Consider the following 18,718-nt stretch of genomic DNA (forward strand, 5'->3'; position numbering starts at 1 on the left):
ACAGGGATTAAAGGTGTGTACCACCACACCTAGGGCTTTGGTATATTTTTACAGCCATGTCTCCTTAGTCAATTTTTGCTGGACCACCTTATGGTTTGATTTTGATTTTCACCATGGGGAAGGATCCCTCAAAGAGTTGTAAAGAGAATCAGGATGGGGTAGCTAAGGGGGAAAGGATGCTTATGAAAAAAGCAGTAATCAGCTGGGTGTGGTGGTGCACGCCTTTAATCCCAGGATTTGGGGAAGCAGAGGCAGGCTGATCTCTGTGAGTTCAAGGCCAGCTCGGTCTACATAGTGAGATCCAAGCCACCTGGGGCTACAGAGAGCCCCTGTCTCAAAAAAATAAAAAAGACAGAAAAAAGCAGTAGTCATTGGGGTCAGGTGTTGCTGGAGGATCAAATTGTAGAGTGAGAGAAAAACATTGAATTGAAGAAAAGGAAGCTGTGTAATCATGAAGAGAGACATTCCAAAGCAGATTGAGACTGGAAGCCAGATCCCTCTGTAGCATAAATGAGGTAGTCGGAACTGTTTTTGCTACTTCCAAGACAAGGAATAGAGTGAGCCAGTTGATGAAGGCAGGGAGAAGATGTAAGAAAAGAAGTCAGTAGGAAAGCGAGGCTCTTTGGGAATGAGCGGGAACGGGGTGGAAGAGCTGAGTGTGGAAGGCACTAGGCATCCTTTTCCTCAAAGCCTGTGGCGGGGGGCATGGACATGTGGAAAGGACAGATGTAGGGTCAGAAGATTGATGACCATGAATGGTGAACTCAGCTGTCTTGATGGGTGTGCTTAGGGAGATATTAAAACACAGGAGTAAACTTTTGGTTGAAGTGTCACGAGGGTGCTGATAGAGAGACCTAGCACTTAATTCTAAAGGTCAAATTCCCTGTATCTTGGTCGGATTGTATAATCTGTTGCCTCAGTTTCCCCATCCATGAAATCAGGGAATTGGGTGAAATTATTCCTAAGTTCCTTGCTCTATGAAGATGGCTGTGAAGGAGATTCTAGATACCATGTAATTACCCTGAAGTGTCCTCATCTCTCATAAGCTCTTTCATAAAGCACCTAAACAATCATTTCCTTTGATTAGACCCAATATCTGAAAATATGATTCAGTCAGTTCAGAAGATTAAAAGGTTGATTATTCATTTTTTAAAGAGATGTATCACTTTACAAGAAAAAAAAGATTATTTTGAATAGTGAGATGCCAGGATGCATTGAGAACAATTCATTTTTATAAAAATTATATTCATCCCTAGCTCCTCAGGAACATACATAAAAGGGAGAACATTTGCAGAGGTGAAAGTTTAGTGTGGCATTAAGTCTCAACATCACTCTCCACCTGCTAATTTGCCAGTTATTTCACTTCATTTAAGTTTCTGCTCAAACGGGACCTCCTCAGGGAGTCCTGTCTAAAAATAGCTCTCCCATCAGTCTCTGGCCTCTTATCCACTGTTATTTTTTATGCTACTTATCACTACCAATATTTTGTTATATGTTTATTGCTTGTCTTTTTCCACCATTGGAATATGAGATCTATAAAGTCAGATATTATTTTATTTGTGCTACTGTCCTGGTGCCTTGAAAGATATCTTCCATGGAATAGATGTTCAATGACTGTTGGATGTACATATACATATGAATAAATGAATGAATGAATATCACTCCATTGCAGCTGATAACAAAATGGATGTCAAATCCAGAGGAATTTTGGATTGTTTTTTGATTATTTCCAGGGTCCAAGGACTACCAACTGGTTACATGGTCCCGGGATCAGACCTTGAGAATGTGGCGGGTGGATTACCAGATGCAGAGAGTATGTATTGAGTGCTATTATGGAGAAATAAAGTGGATACACAAGGAATTTAACCCAAAAAATGCAGAATTCAGTATTTGTGGGCATCAGAGAATGCATGCTACACATTTAATACATACCTGCTGGTTGGCTGGGTGGTTTGTGTATGCCACACTGGCTTGGAGGTCTTTAACAGCCAAAGTATTTAGCACTTGAAGGCTGGAGAGTCTCTATTTTGTTGTTTCCTCTTGTCCTGGTATAAGATGAGATGGTGCCCTACTGAGCAAACTGTTTAGGGATTCGTTTCTCATTTCTTTCTCTTAGTGGACTGAGACGCCTACCCTTTGCTCTGCAGATGTTCAGAGCCCTCTCATCCATTATCACCACCTTTTCTGTGAAACTGCTTCTAGTGTTTTCTCCATGTATGATCATTTGTTTGTATATAAACCACATGGTCCCCGGGATGAACTGCTTTTGTCACCCTTGCTCTGCCCTTCACCATCATGGCACAGCCTTCTTATTCAGGGGCTGAATCCCTGGATGGTAAGAAACACGACTCACTGGTGTTTCATACCTTATGGAATTTCGCACACTGGCTCTCACAGACTGATGTAAAATGTGGGTAAAATTTGTAGCACTGCTTAGTGTAAAGTCACTCAAGCTTTTTGGTCAATGCTTACTACCTCTTAAATCTCTTTTCTCCAAAGCATATACTTGCTCTAAAGGCTTGGGATGATGATACTTTTGCTTTTGAGTTAGGTGAATAACTCCATTAAGATTTGAAATATTGTTACCTGTGCCAGCAAGCTATAGTCATACCTCCTTCCCACACTCATCAAGGAGTCAAGGGGGGAATCACTTACCCCTCCCACCCAATTGCTTGACTTTAGCTGCATGTGGGGGAGGGGCTAAGGATACATAAGCCCAGAGTGCCATGAGGCACCTCTCTCGCTGTTTTGTGCGGCTGTCAGGAAGCCACAGGATCTATATTTGAGTGTGGACTTTTCCAGCGCCGCTGTAAATGGGAGGGGGGATCCACTCTTTTGTAAATAAACCTCTACCCTATGCTCTGTTAGTAAGCCCAATAAACTAGTTAGGATTTTCAAACAAAAAAGAACAGAGCTAATGGTAACCTTCATTATTCCACCAAAGTTGACCCCATGTTGGAAAATCTTTTGGTCTTTGATTTCTTTTCCCCCCCTTCGGTCTTTTTGAGACAGGGTCTCCCTGTAGCCCCAGGTGGCCTGGAGCTCGCTGTGTGGACCAGGCTGGCCTGGAGCTCGCAGAAATCTGCCTAACTCTGCCTCCCTAGTGCTAGGATTGAAAACATGTAGCACCATGCCCAGCTTTGTTCTTTGATTTCTTATCCCTACTTCATTATATATATATAGCGAGAGAACCTGCTTCAAGTTATTTCTGGAAAAATATGTTCAAAATTGCCTCCCTTTGGAATAATAAAAATATTCTTAAAAAAAGACTTGGAATTTGTTTTCCAGGCCAGCTGTAGCTACAGGGAAATCCTGTTTCAAAAAGGAAAGGAACCCCCCCGCCAAAAAAAAAAGACTTGAATTTAAGTTAATTTTTTTCCTCCTGAGCATTGTGTAAATTCTGAAATGATGAAAAATGCCCAGAGTAAAGTACTAGAGTATGTTATCCTGTGTATTTAGCCAAGAAGAATTGTGCTGGGTAAAATCTATTTTGATTATACCAGTTCTTGGCTGACATATCTCTGACCTTAGTGATCTTAGTTTTAGGTCAGATCTTTAACCAGAAAACTGACCATTTCTATTGACTTCCCTAGCCCTACATCTTATGCGTTGTTTTGTTTTTTTGGCAGTGCTGCGAGTCAATCCCAGAGCTTTATGCACGCTAGGCAAGTGTTTAGCACTGAGCTGCATCCTCCACCCCATCTTCTGTCCTCTGTTGCAGCTTTGTGCCAATGACATATTGGATGGTGTTGATGAGTTCATCGAGAGCATCTCTCTTCTGCCAGAACCAGAGAAGACCCTGCACACTCAAGAGATAGATCATCAGCACAACTCAAGTCATGGAGAGGAAGATGGTAATGTAACTGATGTCATAGGTGAGGGGTCCCACTATGCATTTCAGAGTCATGTGGCAGATGCCCCAGGACTGACTCATTTTCAAAAACGTTCCAATATTGAGTATTTCTCCTAGCCTTAAAGGAAGATCCCCCTAGCAGTCTTCTGGAAGAGAAGAAAGCAGATCAACTAGGCCTGCCTCAGACTCTGCAGCAGGAGTTCTCCCTGATCAATGTGCAAATCCGGAATGTCAATGTGGAGGTAAGCGCAGTTTAAGGAACTGTATTTCGTGCTTGCTGATGGCATTGTAGAGGAGTAGTGTGCAAGAGAGGGCTGCTTTAGATAGGATTTGGTGAGCAAATAGCTTTGCTGTTCCAATAGTCTTCTTTCTTAATTACTGAGTTTTCTAAGAAACAGGTATTTAACAAATGTAGACCTCTTTCTGAGCCAGTTTTATTTTTTTTATTTTTACTGTTTTATGTGTATGAATGTATTGCCTGAATGTATGTAAGTGCACCCATGTCATGCAATGTCCACTGAGGTCAGAAGAAGGTGTCAGAGTCCCCTGGAACTGGAGTTAAGATGGTTATTAGCCACCATGTGGGTACTGAGACTTGAACCTGGATCCTGTGCAAGAGCAGCCAGTGCCCTTAACCACTGAGCCATCTCTCCAGCCCCTGAGATGCTTTCTTAAGATAAAATACTTTTAATTTATTTAAATCAGTACAAAAACTGATTTTGAAAATGAATTGTCATCCAAACCTATTTGTCTTTGTAGACAAATAACTTTTACTCAGTTACTAGGAATGTAGAGCATTTGTGTAGCTCGTAAAAATCCATTTGTGTCTTGCTGAAGGTGCTGCTTGTCTTAGTACACTTGTCTTACATGTGCAAGGTCCTGAGTTTGAGTCTCAGCACTGCAAATAAAATACAGTAAAATACAATACAATAAAAATCTGCTTGCACCTGAAAACGCTTTGTGGGTTGTCTCCAAAGCACTTGTGGGTTTGTGTCTCACAGATGGATGCAGCAGACAGGAGCTGCACAGTGTCCGTGCACTGTAGCAACCACCGTGTCAAGATGCTGGTGAAGTTCCCAGCACAGTACCCCAACAACGCTGCTCCTTCTTTTCAGTTTATTAACCCGACTACTATCACATCTACCATGAAAGCTAAGCTGCTAAAGGTAGGGACCCGGCTTCCCAACTTTAAATTCTCCTTGAGGTTGTAAGACATAGGCGTCAGCGAGGCCAAGTGAGAACATGGATCTATACAATTTGGAAGTCGCCTGTTCTCCACATAACATATCCTCCATGTAGGATAGACGGTGGGCAGCAAGGGATGGGGGCAGCAAGGGTTCTTAGCTTTGGGGGGTGGGTCATGGATACCCTTTGGAAGTCTAGTAAAAACTGTCGACCTTTCTTCAGAAATATTTTTTACAAACATTGGATATGATTTCATAAATAATACATATAAATTGCATATAATATGCTTGCAGATCTAGTTAGAGTTTTACATTAGTTCTAGGTTGAGAACTCTGTAATATAATTTAATTTATCTAGAAAAAACAGGCAAGATGTATTTTGGAGCTAAAAGAAATGATAATTAGGGGAAAAAAGTATGTATATAGTCATTAAAAAATATCCCAGTAAAGGAATCATTTGCTCCATAGACCACCTGGCTTGCTGTAGACAAGGTCTAAGAAGGACAGCAGTGTCTGGGTGGAGGTGACACAGCTGATCCTCAATCCTCTGGGTTCAGAAACTTGATGTATATATGTAAAAGAATCAGATAGGTTAATTTTAATTGTATTTTAATTTAATCAAACACATCTAAAATACTACTATCATGTCACCATATAACTAATAAAAATTAGGCCAGACATGGTGGTACACTCCTGTAACCCAGGCACTTAGGAACTGAAAGCAGTAGGATTAGGAATTCAGGGTCATCCTTATTTACATAGTGAGCTTGAGGCTAGCCTAGACTACATGAGACACGATGTCAACTCTCAAAATGGGATATTTTGGGGGGAGGAGGGGGACTCAAGTCTTCCACATAACTATGAGTTTTATTCTTGCAGCACCTCTCAATTTGGAGGAGGTGCATCTCATGCACTTTAGAGCACCATGCAGGTAGCAGCAGCAGAGGTCAGTCTATATACCTGTCTTCAGTGTGGAGGCCAGTGCTTATCTATAGCTTGCACCTCAAAATGTGAGAAATTACTGTTTTAGAGGATTAAAAAATAAAGATGCATAGATACATTTTCTTTTTTAAAAATAAAGGCCATTTTCTTTTCTTTTCTTTTCTTTTTTTTTTTTTTTTTGGTTTTTTTGAGGGTTTATTTACAGAGGATTAGGTGCCCCCATTTACTGCTGCACTGGAAAGTCCACAGTCAAATATAGATTCAGTGACTTCCTGACAGTCACAGAAAATGGTGAGAGGTGCCTCCTGGCATCGGCTGGAACTCACTATGTAGACTGGCTGGCTTTGGCTTTGAACTCAGAGATCAGCCTGCCTCTGTCTCCCAAGTGCTGGGATCAGAGGCATGTGCAACCATGCCTGGCTAAATGAAATGAAGTACATTTTCATTTCTGCTGAAGAGAAATCTTTTCTCCCGACTTATATCCTTCAAGTAGTTCTTATTCTAGCACAGGGCTGTTATTTTGCAAAATGAGATTTCTCCTGTGCAGAGTGGGAATGAGGAAGCAAAACTGGGTAGAATTCAAAACTGGGTAGAAAGGAGTGTTTATTCTGTCCCCCCTCCTCTCTAAAAACCCACCTGTGTAGCTGTCTTGGTTGAAGAAGGGACTTCTCTAGAAGGCTCAGGAAAGTTCCTCTTTGAGCACCTGTGGGGAATGGAGAATGCCCTTCCTAAAGCCTCAGACCTGACCATGTGTGGTGCCCCAGTGCCACCATGCTCCCCACCGCTTTGCAGAATAGAGCCAAGCAGGAGAAATGGGATTCTCTCCCTGACTGTGTTTTGGGTCTTTTCCAGATCCTAAAGGACACGTCCCTGCAGAAAGTGAAACGCAACCAGAGTTGTTTGGAGCCCTGCCTGCGCCAGCTCGTCTCCTGCCTCGAGTCTTTTGTGGTAGGAAACGAGTTTGTTGTACCAATGTGTACATTAATGTCTTGTTTTATTTCCTACCCCTCAAATCCTAGGTCCCTTCTGTAATATTGCATCATTATTAGTAATTCAACTTAAAGACAGGTTGTGGTTTTTAGTTTGTTGATCTTTAATTTCAGAACCAAGAGGACAGCACTTCCAGCAACCCATTTGCACTCCCAAACTCTGTCACACCACCCTTACCAACATTTGCACGGGTGACCACTGCCTATGGCTCTTACCAGGATGCAAATATTCCCTTTCCTCGGACCTCTGGAGCCAGGTTCTGTGGAGCAGGTTGGCCCCTTTGTTGTTTTTTGAGTCTCAGTTTTCAAGAGAGGATAGCTAGGAATGTTGTATGTACTTGGTCATCTTCAGAAGATTTTTGTTTTGAGCCTTCCAAGAATACAAAACAACTAATGATGTGATTCCAAATTGTGTCTGCGAACAGAGCCTAAGAACAATCACCGGAATTGAAGCCTTAATTGTTTCAGTTCTGATGATCCTGGATTTGAGTCTACTTAGATCCCTGATTCTTCTACCTCTCCTAGAACCTGTCGATTCTCCCATCCAAGTACTGACCAGGCCCGACCCTGCTTAGCTTCCAAGATCAGACAAGATCGGGCACATTCAGGGTGGTATGGCCATAGACAGAGCCTATAGATTCTGACCTTTGTTCCTTTTAAAGATCACCATGGTCATGAGCCTTGCTATTTATAGAGCTGTGCCTTGCATATATTGAGATAGGGGGAAGAATTGCCCAGCTGAGTAAACAGCTCAGTGGTAAGAATGCTTGTTTAGCTTGTGCAAGGCCCTCCATTCACTCCCCAGTACCACCACACACACACAAAGGACCGTGATTGAGCCAGGCATAATAACTCACTCCTCAACCTCAGTATTTTTAGGATGCTAGGGCTGGAGGATTGTTGGATGTTAAAGGACAGCTTGAACTACAGAGTGAGTTCTAGTCCAGCCTAAGCTGTATAGTGAGACTCTGTCTCAAAAAGAAGCGAAAAATCACCCAGTCTTGCATCAGGGTTTCCCATGTTCATCTGTTGACAGTGCTGTGCCCATGTGTCTCCTTTGCCAGGTTACCTGGTGTATTTCACAAGGCCTGTGACGATGCATAGAGCAATGTCTCCAACAGAACCTACTCCTAGGTGAGTCTGCGAGATGCAGTCTGCATCTGTGGGGCCAGAAGTGCACAGGTATCTGGGAAGGACTATGCGTCTGTCTTTGGATGCTCATTTCAGTGTCTCAGTTGAGCTTATGTTATAAGATTCCTTCTTGTGAGCTGGGTGTGGTAGTACATGCCATTAATCCAAGCACTAAGGAGGCAGAGGCAGGTGGATATCTGTGACCTCAAGGCCAGCCTGGTCTACACAGCAATTTCTAGGCCAGCTGGGGCTACAGAGAGACTCTGTCTCAAACAAAAACAAAACTAAAAAACAAAAGATTCCTCTGGAAAGACTGAAAGTTCATTAAATTATTTCTGCCTCACGGTTTCTATCAAACCATTTGGAAGACAGCTTGATAAAAGCTGTTGTCAGGGGCTAGAGAGATTGCTCAGTGGTTAAGAGCACTTGCAGCTCTTGCAGAGTACATCCATGGTTCGGTTTGGTTCCCTGCACCCACGTAAGGCTAGTCACAACCATCTGTAACTTCAGCTTCAGGGGATCTGACACCCTCTTCTGGCCTCGGTGCCACTCACCAGTACATGCACATACATGCACACAGATATACATACATACAAACAGAAATAGATAATTTTCTTTCAAAGCTGTTTTCAAGTTAGATTTGCACTTGAATGGAAGCTCAGTGTGGCACACATTTATAGCATGTTCAAGGAAGGGCCTGGGTTCCAGCATCAGGACCAGGAAATAAAAAGACAAACTTTTAATATGTTTTTCTCCTATTGCTAAACTCTTACTTTGTTATTTAATAGTAACCTGAAAACAGATACCGTCTCTAGTTATCCAACACTAATAGGCCACTTATGAAATCAAGACATTTGATTTTTAAAATTCCCTAAAGAGTATGTTGGAGAAAAATGACGATTTTTAAAATTAAAATGTACAAGGCCTTCCTCTCCTTTCCACATGCCTGGGAGAGCCACTGTTAGCGACAGAATGTGTTTCTGTCATCACGGCTTTTCTTTTTCTTTTTTTAAAAAAAAAATTTATTTTTTGCAATTCTCATACAATATAGTTCTATGATAGTTAGATTCCCTCCCGTATCTGCACCTTCCCCCCACTGCCCCCACCCAATTTAATGTCCTCTCTTTTATATATATAATGCAGCCTGTAGAGTCTGATTTGTGTCCCCAAATGTCCTTCGGTGTGGGTCCAGCCACTGGATCCACCAAGAGTCTCGTCCCTGTAAGACACCATCTTTCTCCCTCCCAGCAGCCATCAATTGCCAAAAGTACCTTAGGTTGGGTTGAGATTTCTTACCTCCCCATGTCTATGCTGGGATTGTGTCTGATGTGAGTTTGCATAGTACTTACACATGCTGTCACCATTGCGGTGAGTTCATTTGAGTAACGGCCCAGCTGTTGGGAAAACTCTGTGGTCATCTACTATCTCTGACTCTTACAATCTTTCCATCTCCTCTTCTGCAATGATCCCTGAGCTTTGGGATGCAGAAGTTTGAAAAAGATGCCCTACTCAGGGATGATAAACACTCTGCGGCCTCTTGTTCTCTGCACAGTGGCCAACTGTGGGTTTCTGTGTTGATACTCTCTGCTGCATAAGGAAACATCTCTGGTGAAAGTTGCGGTGCATTCGTAGTGTAGAGGTTGCATTGAAGATGTGTCATAGCATATCACAGACACTTATTCTCTGCATTTGACCAGTTCTGGAACTCTGTAATAGTCTCTATCTGTTTCAAAAAGAAGCTTCTTTAGCCATGTATGGTGGTATACACCTTTAATCCCAACACTTGAGAGAAAAAGGCAGCCAGAACTACATAGTGATCTACATAGTGTACATAGTGAGTTCCAGGTAAGCTGGGGCTACAGGAGACCCTGTGTCAAAAAGACCTTTAAAAAAAAAAAAAAAAGCTTTCAACAGTCTCAGTGGGACAGGGCCTAGGCCCAATTAGCATCAATGGGAACAGAATCCCTTTTCTATGTCACTTCTTTGATGGACGATCTGAAGTAGATAGTGGTATGGACTTTATAGCCAAATTGCCTGGGCCCACATTTGAGCCCTTCCTTTGATTCTTTGACTGTGGGCAGCTTATCTAAACTACTTTAGTTTCATCAGCAGTAACATAGAAAAGCTACTTTAGTTGCCAAGAAAGTTAAGTGGATTGGTCCCCTAAAGACATTGAAAACATTACACACTCAGGCTGTGATTACTTTTATGACCTTTGGTTTTTTAATATTTTATTTATTATTTTTATTTTGTGTGTATGAGTATATTTCCTGCATGTATGTAAGTGCTGCTGTGTTATTCAAAGCCCTTGGAGGTCAAAAGAGGGCGTTGAGTCACCTGGAACTGGAGTTCTGGACAGTTGTTCGCTTCCATGTGGGTGCTAGGAACCAAACCTGGGCCCTCTGCAGAGCAGTCAGTGCTCTTAACCACTGAGCCATCTCTCCACCCGCAACCTCTGTGTTTTAAAACTTCAACATTGTAAATTTCTGGTTCTTTAGTATACTGACCAAGAAAACCTGGAAATCTGTACTATAAGCACAGTATTGTATACAGTATACAGAAAGGATTGGATACTAGGCCAGTGAGATGGCTCAGCAGGTAAAGGTGCTTGCAACCAAACCATACTACCTGAGTTCAATTCCTGGAATTCCTATGGCGGAAGGCGAGAACCCACTCCCTCCCACAAGTTGTCCTCTGACCTCCACACACAAGGTAGCATGCCCCCTCCCTACAAAAGAAAGAAATAAAAATATACTGAAAAATGATTTAAGGGCTAGCAAGATTGTGGGAACGACTTTTATAAGTGGAAGTAATCTGGACTAATGACTTTTAATTAACCCCATGTGCTCGTTTGTCTTATCACCTGGGCACCAGATTTTGTTTCACCTCAATTTGTTATTCCATCCAAAAAAATAAAGAATATGGGTATGCTTCAGAATTAACACATCAAAGTACTGAAAGCAAGCTCAGCCATCTCCCTTGTACACTGGGGAGATTTGGGAAGGACCATTGACCTTGGGTGAATGCGATATTCTAGAACTGGGGATGGAAAGGCAGGATAGTCTCTTAATATTAGAGGGGAGCCAAGCTTGTACTGCCCCATTGAAGCTGGATAAACCATTTTGAATAAAATCATGGGTGGGACTGGGTTTGAGGACCCAGTTCCAGTGACAGAGTTCCAGAGATAATTCTGTCAGCAAAGTTCCAGGAGACAGATGATTTCAAGAGATCTCTAGGGGAAGGAGTGTCCTTTGAATTCAGGCCCACTCTTAAAAACTCAGTTTGAGAGTTAGGCTTTTATTTGTTCAGGTAGTCATAATGTCAGTGCGATAACGCCACTCAAGGTGTCTCAGCAGGTAAAGGCATTACCTGCCAAGACTGATGACCTGAGTTCAAATACTGACGACCCACGTGATTGAAGGAGACTACCAAATCCCTCAAGTTGTCCTCCAGCCTCCATACACATGCCACGGCACCTGCACGCTCACACCCGGCACGCACACATACACACACTAAATAAATAAATAAATAAATAAATAAATAAATAAATAAATAAATGTAATAAAACAATTGGAAAAAAAGGGCTGTGTGCCATGTGTGAGCGGATGTTCTGCTTGACTGGGAAGCTGCTGGTTTCTGCATTAGGCCAAGCAGATGAGACCTTGACATGCAAGAACTGAGGCCAAGTAGCCTGGAAACACCTACATGTTACCAATCCCATAGCAGGAAGGTTGGAAAATAGCTGGAAAATAGTCACCTGCTGTCAAAGGGAGACCGTGACTAGCTGCATATGGACTTTGGCGCTTGTATCTAGTAGGACCATTTTTCAGGGAGCAGTATGTCACTGAGGTGTAACTGATATTACACAAGTCTTAAAGTTTGCCTTTCAATGACCAACCTCATGTCAAGATACAAAGCATTGTCCTTACTCCTAAAAGCTCCCAGTCCCTTTTCCCAGCCCCCAGGAGAACCACTGTCCTGACTTTTGTCACCCTCGTTTAGTTCTGCCTGTTCTTAAACTTCATTGAATTAGAATCATGCAGCATGAATTGTTCTATATCTGGCTTGCTTTGTTCAGCTTAATGTTATTGAACTTGATCCACATGGCTGCATAGATCAGTAATTGCATTGTGAAAAATATAACACAGGGCTATTCATTCTTGTTGATGGGTATTTGGATTGTTTCCCATTCATGAGTGAAATACAAAGTCTTTTCCTTTCTTCCTTCCTCCCTTCCTTCCTTCCTTCCTTCCTTCCTTCCTTCGTTCTTTTTAGGCAATCAAGGCACCTCATATATATTAGTTTCTTGACCCAAAGAATGTAATTGCTGAGTCATAGGATAACTGTATGTTTAATTGCCAGTAAGTTTGTGTTCAGAGTAAGGCTGTTTTATCCTCCTCCCTTCATGTCTCAAAGTACCAACTGCTCCACATTTTCCTTGTGTTGCCAGTATCTTTAGTTTCTGTCCTTGTGATTGGTGTGAACTATCTTACTACTTTAATTTGCATTCCCACAATGATGACTAATGGTGCTGAGCAGCTTTTGTGTGCTTGTTGACCATTTAGGTATCTTCTGTGATGTGCCTGTTCAAATATGTGTATGCACCACATGCATGCAGCACTGGCAGAGGGCAGAAGAGGGCATCCAGTGCCCCGAAACTGGAATAATGGACCATTGTTAGCTGTCATGTGGGTGCTGAGAACTGAACCCAAATCTTCTGCAAGAGTAGCTTGTGCTCTTAACCACTGAGCCTTCTCTCCAGCCCCAGTATAGACTCTTTTGAACCACATTTCTTATGTATTTATGGTAGTTATCTATTTTGATTGCAACTCTTTTGCTGTCTATGTGCACTGATTTTTTCCTAATCTGTGTCTTGTTTTTCTTCCTCAATACTTTTTGGTAAACATAGTTTTCAATTTTGATGATGTCCAATTTATCACTTTTTAATTTTATGGTTAGTGATTTTTGTATAGTATCCAAAAAATGTTTTTCTACACCAAGGTCACAAAAAATACTCTTCAGCATTTTCTTTTTTGAGTTCGTAGCTTTACATTCCTTATTTAGGGTCTATGGTCCACCTTGGGTTTTTGGTGGGTATGAGGTGAGGTAAGGATGACAACTTGCTATATGCAGTAGAAGTGAAGCTGTTCTAGCACCTTCCTCCTACACTGATGAAAACAGCTAGCAGCACATGTGTGCTCTGTTTCTGGACTCTGGCTATTCCTTTGATCTCTTTGTCCTTCCTTATGTTTCATTACACTCAGAATGTAGCCTATACATAGTAAGTCTTGAAGTTGATGGTGCAAGTTCTCAAATGTTATTCTTGCTTAATTTTGTGTTAGCTCTTCTAGGCTTTTGCATCACTATAAAATGTGAAATCAGCTTATTAGCTTCTACAACACCTGCTCATGTTTTGATTGGAATTATATCGACTATGGATATGAGTTGGGAGAAACGGTGTCCTAGCTGTGTAGCCCTGTCGTTCCCTGCTGTGTTGTGTCTGCATTGTTATGCAGTTATTTAATGTCTCTTTAATATTTTGTGTTTCCTGTGCACTTTTTTTCATTGTTTGTTCCTCAGTATTCAACTTTTTCTCCTGTTTTTGAGACAAGGCCTCATTCTATAGCTCAGGAACTTAATACATAGCCCAATCTGGCCTTGAACTCATAGCAATTCTCCTGCCTCAACTTTCTTAGGACTGGGACTACAGTATAAACCACTGTGTCTGACCACTTGATGTGTTTTGATGCTATTATAAATAAAAAACTAAAAATTTTCAAATGATTCTTTTTTATATCTATTTAAGAGAGTGTTGTGGGGGGTCAGAGGACAACTTGAGAAAGTTTGTTTTCTCTTTCTATAATATGAATCCCAGGGATTGAACTCAGGTCTTTAGTCTTGGGGGGCCAAGTACCTTTACAAATGAGCCATCTTGTCAGCCCTCAAACATTATTTCTAATATTTGGAAACACAATAGATTTTTGTAGCTTAACCCTGAATCTAAAGCCTCTAATTAGTTGTAGTAGATACTATAGATTCTTTTTCTTTGTATATAATCATGGAAACAGTTTGTGCATCTGTAGACAGTAGTTTTCAGTTCTAAAAGTTTTGGTATTTGTTTTTATTTGTTTATTTATCTTGAGTTTCTTTTTTCTTCCCATGTCTTTTCTTCTTGGTTTCACCAAATGCTAAGAATAACATTACTTGAAATATGAAAAGGCTGCAGTCAGTGTGGATAATTCTCACTTTAATTACAGATCTCTTTCAGCCTTATCTGCTTATCATACTGGCTTGATTGCACCAATGAAGATCCGCACAGAGGCCCCTGGGAACCTGCGTTTATATAGTGGGAGCCCCACTCGAAGCGAGAAAGAACAGGTCTCCATCAGTTCCTTCTACTACAAGGAGCGGGTAAGTGCCTGAGCCGTTGCCTTCGCTTGTTACCCCTTCTAGATTCTTGTTCTCTGACCGATGTGCCAAAGCACAGTAGTAAATTAGTAATCCTTTGTAGACTTTAACTCTCATCATTAGCTTATTCAAGGAAGTCCATTGCTTTGTTCCTTTGCATTGGTTTGAAGTACTGGAAACCATGGGGTGGAAGAAGTGATTAGTTTTTACAGTACATAGACTTTACTCTCCATTGAAAATCTGGCCTTGTAATCCCCATTGGTTGAGCTGAGTCCTGTATTTCAGATTGCATAATTTAGCTTCAGGTTTCCTGTGATGCCCTGTTGCCTGTCAACAGACTAAGGGTTGCTTCTGAAGGCTGGAGATCTCGGTGAACCTGGAACTTTGTAGTTAAGAGTTGTACAGTTGAACCCTAGAAGGTTTTCTACCTAAGTCTACACTTGAGTTCTCACTTGAATGGATCAGCTTATACAAAAACTGCCTGTACTTGCCCTTATTTTCCAGGGTTTTTAAGGAATTCATTGCCCCCAAAGTAGTTATTATTAGGCTGACAGAAACCTGTGATGACTGCAGTGAAGAAAATGTTGACAGAGGGTAGGAATGAGTAGCACTCTTTCTGTGTTGTCAGATTAAGAACCTGGCATGGACCCTTTTAGCTGATGTGTTGAAAACAATCAGCATTCTGCTGACCTAGTGCACATATTCAGTCCTTAGGAATTCATTGTTTCCCATAAAATGAGAAATGATAAATTGTCAATAATTAAAATTTGCTTTAAAATTGAATTATTTAAAATAAAAATTTTCTCTATCAAGTATTATAAGTATCTTCATATGTGTTATAGTGTAGTATCTACCCTTGGCTCCCACTGATGGGTGACCAGTTCTAATTAGTCTAGTCTTAGGGTTTATGTGACTGAAATCAGGGGTAGCAGCTGAAGTTTGGGCAAAGCCATCCAGTCAAACAGGAAAATGGCTTTTAGTTGCCTTCCTGCTCAGCTCTCCATAGTCCCATTCTTCATCTCTCAGATGGATTTCTGTCATCCTGACTGTCACAGACCTCCCTGAAAACCTACAAAATTATATCTTCCCCAAGTCATTTACATTAAAAAAAATTGTAGCTCTGTTTTTTCTTTTTTGCAAGCTGGCTCTTAACTGATAATTAAGCATTCAGTTGGCATAAAAGCCAAGTAAACTTAAGGTTAGGTAAATGTGACACTTTCCTTTAGCATCAGGTCCAGGTTGAAGAGATCTTTGAGTCAGAGGCAATTGAGAATGCCCCTTTGATTCATGTCATGAGCTACCCATGCTTGGGTTTCAATTGGATGTGATAAGTTGGCCAGCATTTTTGACTTTGTGATCATGTAATGCAACCTGTAGTCAAAGTACCTCCAGTTCCATGTCAGGAAGCTCTCTGATTGCAGGAGTGTTGGTGAAGCTTGCATTCATGTTTGTGATGGTTCAGGCCCCTTTACCCCAATCCTATAATTGTGAAGAGGAACCAGAAGCATGTGGTTAACCACCTTAGCAGATTAGATCTGTGGGGGCTAGAGGAAGGTCTGTGGTATTTCAGTCCTGAGGTGGTGCTCTCCACAGAAAATAGTACTCTGACCTGACATAGGAAGTAGATTTCAGGGTTTATCTTAAATAGTGACCAAATAAAATGGGAGAGCACTTTTATTATAGTGTGACATGAAACTTTCACACTGATGTATAAAATATGCACAGAAAAGTTTACAAATGTGAAGTGTGTAATTTAGTGAATTAACAATCACCCAAGTCAAGGACCAGAACATTTAAGACCTTCAGGATCCCTGGGGGAGGGAGACACATTTTAATGGATGACATATAATAGTTATGAGGTTAATTTATGGGCAGTTGCAGATATGTGATTACTTTGTATCTTAAAGTTTCATGTGATTCAATGTATTTGAGATGCCAAAAATGAATGTTAGTTATTTTATGATAAATTTGAAATAACCTTATCTCTCCTTGAAGCTTGTTCACAGCTTTCCTATCTAAATAGGGCAAGGGAAACGAAAGCAACGGAATACTACGATGGTATCTGACGTAGGCAGCCTCGTCTTCCTCGCGGAGGTCGATAATTCTTGAGGACTGTTTTCTCCTCGGGAGAAATGATATCATTTTATTACCTTTGATCTGGATGTTTTGGCTTACTGAGATTGTTTTTGTGTTCAAATTTTTCTCCTGTGTACTGTTGCAGCCTTTTAGATCTCTGCCCCTGAGAGCTTGAAATGAGGGGAAGCAAGAATAGACTCTGCCTGTATCAAGGGTTAGCGAGAAGGAATTACAGGTGTTTTGAGAGTGCAGATTTTTACAAAGCTATCTGGAGACTCTCGTTTTTTCTTTTTTTTTTTAATCTGCCCTACTTAGGTTGAATTGTTAGAGTCACCCAGTGTTCTCTAGATGACATTCCAAGATTTGCCACTGAAAGCTTTAAAGTGTGAGTCATCTAAAGACCTACCAAATCTCCTAACAGAAAGCACAATGATGTTAACATGAATGGATTTGGCAAATAGACCAACCATTACTAGCTGAAGAAATATTTGTTCATTCTGCAACTTAGGATAAATTCTAAGCATTGACCTGCAGACACTTAAAATTTCACAACCTCTTCTCTGCTTCAGTTTATATTATTAAAATAGCTCTGGTAGAAGTAACTGGGAGATCTTTCAGTGAACAGAATAACATCTGATCTCCATAATCAGTATGGTATGCTGCCAGTCTCCTGCCAGATCCTCTTGCTGCTGGCAGGAGTGGCCAGGGAACATTCCTTGTTGGCTCAGCTCCCTCTTCCCTTCAGTTCTCCAGGGCTTCCCTTCCTTCCCCCCGGCATTGCTCTGAAAATGGTTTTGCAGCCCCAATATCAAGAGATTCAGATCCCTCATTGTCCCCAACCACATGGGATATTGAGTCTGTTGAAGAAGTGCTTTGCTTTAGGAATAAGAATGTATCCTCAGTGTGTGTTCTTCTTGCCCATTAAGAAAAGGGGGGATAGTCTCTGTTTCTCCACTGTCTGATTTTAGTCCTGGTCACAGTCCCTCAGAATTTGATCTCAGTTCCTTTGTCAGGGCTGTGTTGACATCAGCTTCCTTCTGTTCTAGACAGTGACTAGAGGGGAATGAAGTCGAAACTGGGCTTGGAGTGTGGTGGGTTGGGGGAGGTGGGGGAGTGCAGGTGCTGCTGTGTGTAGGTTCAGGTTTTCAGTTCTTCTAGTTCCCGTTTCGTAGCATGTATACCTTGAGATCCATCAGATGTGGGGAAAATTTCATTTTATTCTCTCTTTTTTTCCCTTTTAATTTTCTTGGTGTTTTTTTCTTCCCTCTTCCTGGGTGTAACGTTTTCACACACAGATGTCTCCTCGCTCTGCCCGGCGACGTTGGTCCATACAAGCAATTAACGACTTCCCGGTACTGTGCGCTGTGCAAATGCTCTCCTTAACTAATCCTGTCTCTATGCAAAGGCCCAAGAATAAAATGCCACCTGCCTGGCTTTGAGGAACCTGAATGTCTGGTTGGCTAGTGTTCAGATCAGACCAGCAACAGTAAATTTTTCACCCTGGAGAGGCAGGCACTAAGGACTGCCCCCTTGTCAGTCATGGTAGACACTAAAGGATCACAAATGGGCTTCTTTGCCAACGAAACTTACTACTGCGTTCTTGGAAGGTCCCCTGGTCAAACAGCTTCAGCTCACCTGATTTCACTTGGAGCACTTCTACAAATTTCATGGAGCTTTCAAAAGCCTACCTTTGGCATGGGGGGAGCAGAGGAAGATATAAGAGGCTTCTGCCATTCAGTCTGTTTTTATTGTCTCTGTCTAGTTCAGAGAGGGAAGTAACCACTTGCTTCATTGGCATGATACAAGAGCCAGTTTTATCTTTGGGGAATTTTCTGGAGCAAAAACTTTCCTTGCCATGAGTATTTTGCATTCCTAGTAAAAGCGGCTATAGACATCCCCCTTTCCCTTCCTTCCTTTCCTAGTCACTCCTTTTGGCCATCTCCCCTCTTCTGTCTTCCTCCCCATCCCCTTCATGTTTTAGTAATGCCAAGGTGTCCTCAACCAGCCTTGAGGCTTTGTGTAAATTTTGTTTGATACAAAGAACATTTAGAGGAACAGTTCTGTAGCCTTTTCCTACAAAAAACAGTTGAAATCAGGAGCCCTGATTAGCAGAAACCACTGCTGCCAACAGCTTG

At 41.6% G+C, this 18,718-nt stretch overlaps 1 protein-coding gene across 3 annotated transcripts in view; it reads left to right on the top strand.

Annotated features, from left to right (window-relative positions):
* Nucleotides 1-18,718, top strand: part of Wdr59 (WD repeat domain 59) — a gene marked incomplete in the record, with an annotated part of 99,588 nt that overhangs the window by 58,716 nt on the left and 22,154 nt on the right. The window contains 9 exon segments of one of the 3 annotated variants that reach the window (XM_017795573.2): nucleotides 1,734-1,813; nucleotides 3,722-3,875; nucleotides 3,971-4,095; nucleotides 4,855-5,019; nucleotides 6,832-6,927; nucleotides 7,083-7,239; nucleotides 8,033-8,102; nucleotides 14,357-14,510; nucleotides 17,879-17,935. In XM_017795573.2, coding sequence (XP_017651062.1) covers nucleotides 1,734-1,813; nucleotides 3,722-3,875; nucleotides 3,971-4,095; nucleotides 4,855-5,019; nucleotides 6,832-6,927; nucleotides 7,083-7,239; nucleotides 8,033-8,102; nucleotides 14,357-14,510; nucleotides 17,879-17,935 — 1,058 coding nt within the window. 3 annotated transcript variants of the gene reach the window in all.

Source organism: Nannospalax galili, unplaced genomic scaffold (assembly GCF_000622305.1).
Source record: "Nannospalax galili isolate Female #2095 unplaced genomic scaffold, S.galili_v1.0 scaffold568, whole genome shotgun sequence".
In the NCBI taxonomy this organism is placed as follows: Eukaryota; Metazoa; Chordata; class Mammalia; order Rodentia; family Spalacidae; genus Nannospalax; species Nannospalax galili.